Genomic DNA, 977 nt, shown 5'->3' with positions numbered 1-977 from the left:
TTTAGGAAGAACCCACATTTTGCATCAATTTGCAGCGAAGAAAAACAAAAACAAAACACAGAGACAGAGAACTGTCAAGTCGAATTAAGAATGTAAGCGTGGGAATGGGGTAATTCGCGATCGTAATTGGGGGAGCAAAGAAAGTAATTCAGGATGGTGTGGGAAAATGGTATTATTAGAGAGAATTATCTGTAAAGAAACAAAGCTAATGAATTTTAAATTAATCGTTTAAAAAAGAACTCGAAGGGTCTATATTTTATTCTTTCCGTCATATTACGTTCCATAGAAAAGCCATAGAAATAAACAATTGTTTGCTGTTTCATTTTAATGACATTTGACAGCTGTTACGGTGCAGGGGAAAACTCACATAACCTCACAAAGTATCGTTCTTGTCATTCCAACTTCTTTTGACAACGGTCAGCCGCACGCGAATATTGCACGAGTGATTTCAATTAGGTGTGAAAAAGTTGAATAAAAAATTAATAAGAATGTTTGGAGGACAACAACCTATACTTGTGTTAAGTAAGTCTGATCAGTTTACAGCTATTCGAGTTTAAAATTACTAACATTTTTCCATATAGGCCAAAACACAAAGCGTGAATCGGGTCGCAAGGTGCAGCTGGAGAATATCAATGCCGGAAAGGTGAGTTCAGGCGTGACTCATAGCAGTATACTAATTTTAAGTGAATAGTCTTGAACACATGATAATAAACCGAATATATTTTCCTATGAAAGGCTATTGCTGATGTTATACGCACCTGCCTAGGTCCACAGGCTATGTTAAAAATGCTTATGGATCCCATGGGAGGCATCGTAATGACAAATGACGGTAATGCCATCTTACGTGAAATTACGGTTCAGCATCCAGCTGCTAAGAGCATGATTGAAATTGCACGTACACAAGACGAAGAGGTGGGCGATGGTACAACTTCTGTAATTGTATTGGCTGGTGAGATGCTAGCTGCTGCTGAGCAATT

At 38.1% G+C, this 977-nt stretch overlaps 1 protein-coding gene across 1 annotated transcript in view; it reads left to right on the top strand.

Moving 5' to 3' along the window:
- Positions 1 to 379: 379 nt before the first annotated feature.
- Positions 380 to 977, top strand: part of LOC118744795 (T-complex protein 1 subunit gamma) — a 2,505-nt gene continuing 1,907 nt past the window's right edge. Inside the window, exons 1-3 of the mRNA XM_036478141.1 lie at positions 380 to 522; positions 582 to 643; positions 736 to 949. Of these exons, the coding sequence (XP_036334034.1) occupies positions 489 to 522; positions 582 to 643; positions 736 to 949 (310 nt within the window). The 5' untranslated portion in view covers positions 380 to 488. The remainder of the gene's footprint in view (positions 523 to 581; positions 644 to 735; positions 950 to 977) is intronic.

Source organism: Rhagoletis pomonella, unplaced genomic scaffold (genome assembly GCF_013731165.1).
Source record: "Rhagoletis pomonella isolate Grant_MI unplaced genomic scaffold, Rhpom_1.0 Rhpom_scaffold_00001, whole genome shotgun sequence".
Lineage (NCBI taxonomy): Eukaryota > Metazoa > Arthropoda > Insecta > Diptera > Tephritidae > Rhagoletis > Rhagoletis pomonella.
Note: the sequence above shows the minus strand (reverse complement) of the source record. Positions and strands in the feature narration are given on the sequence as shown.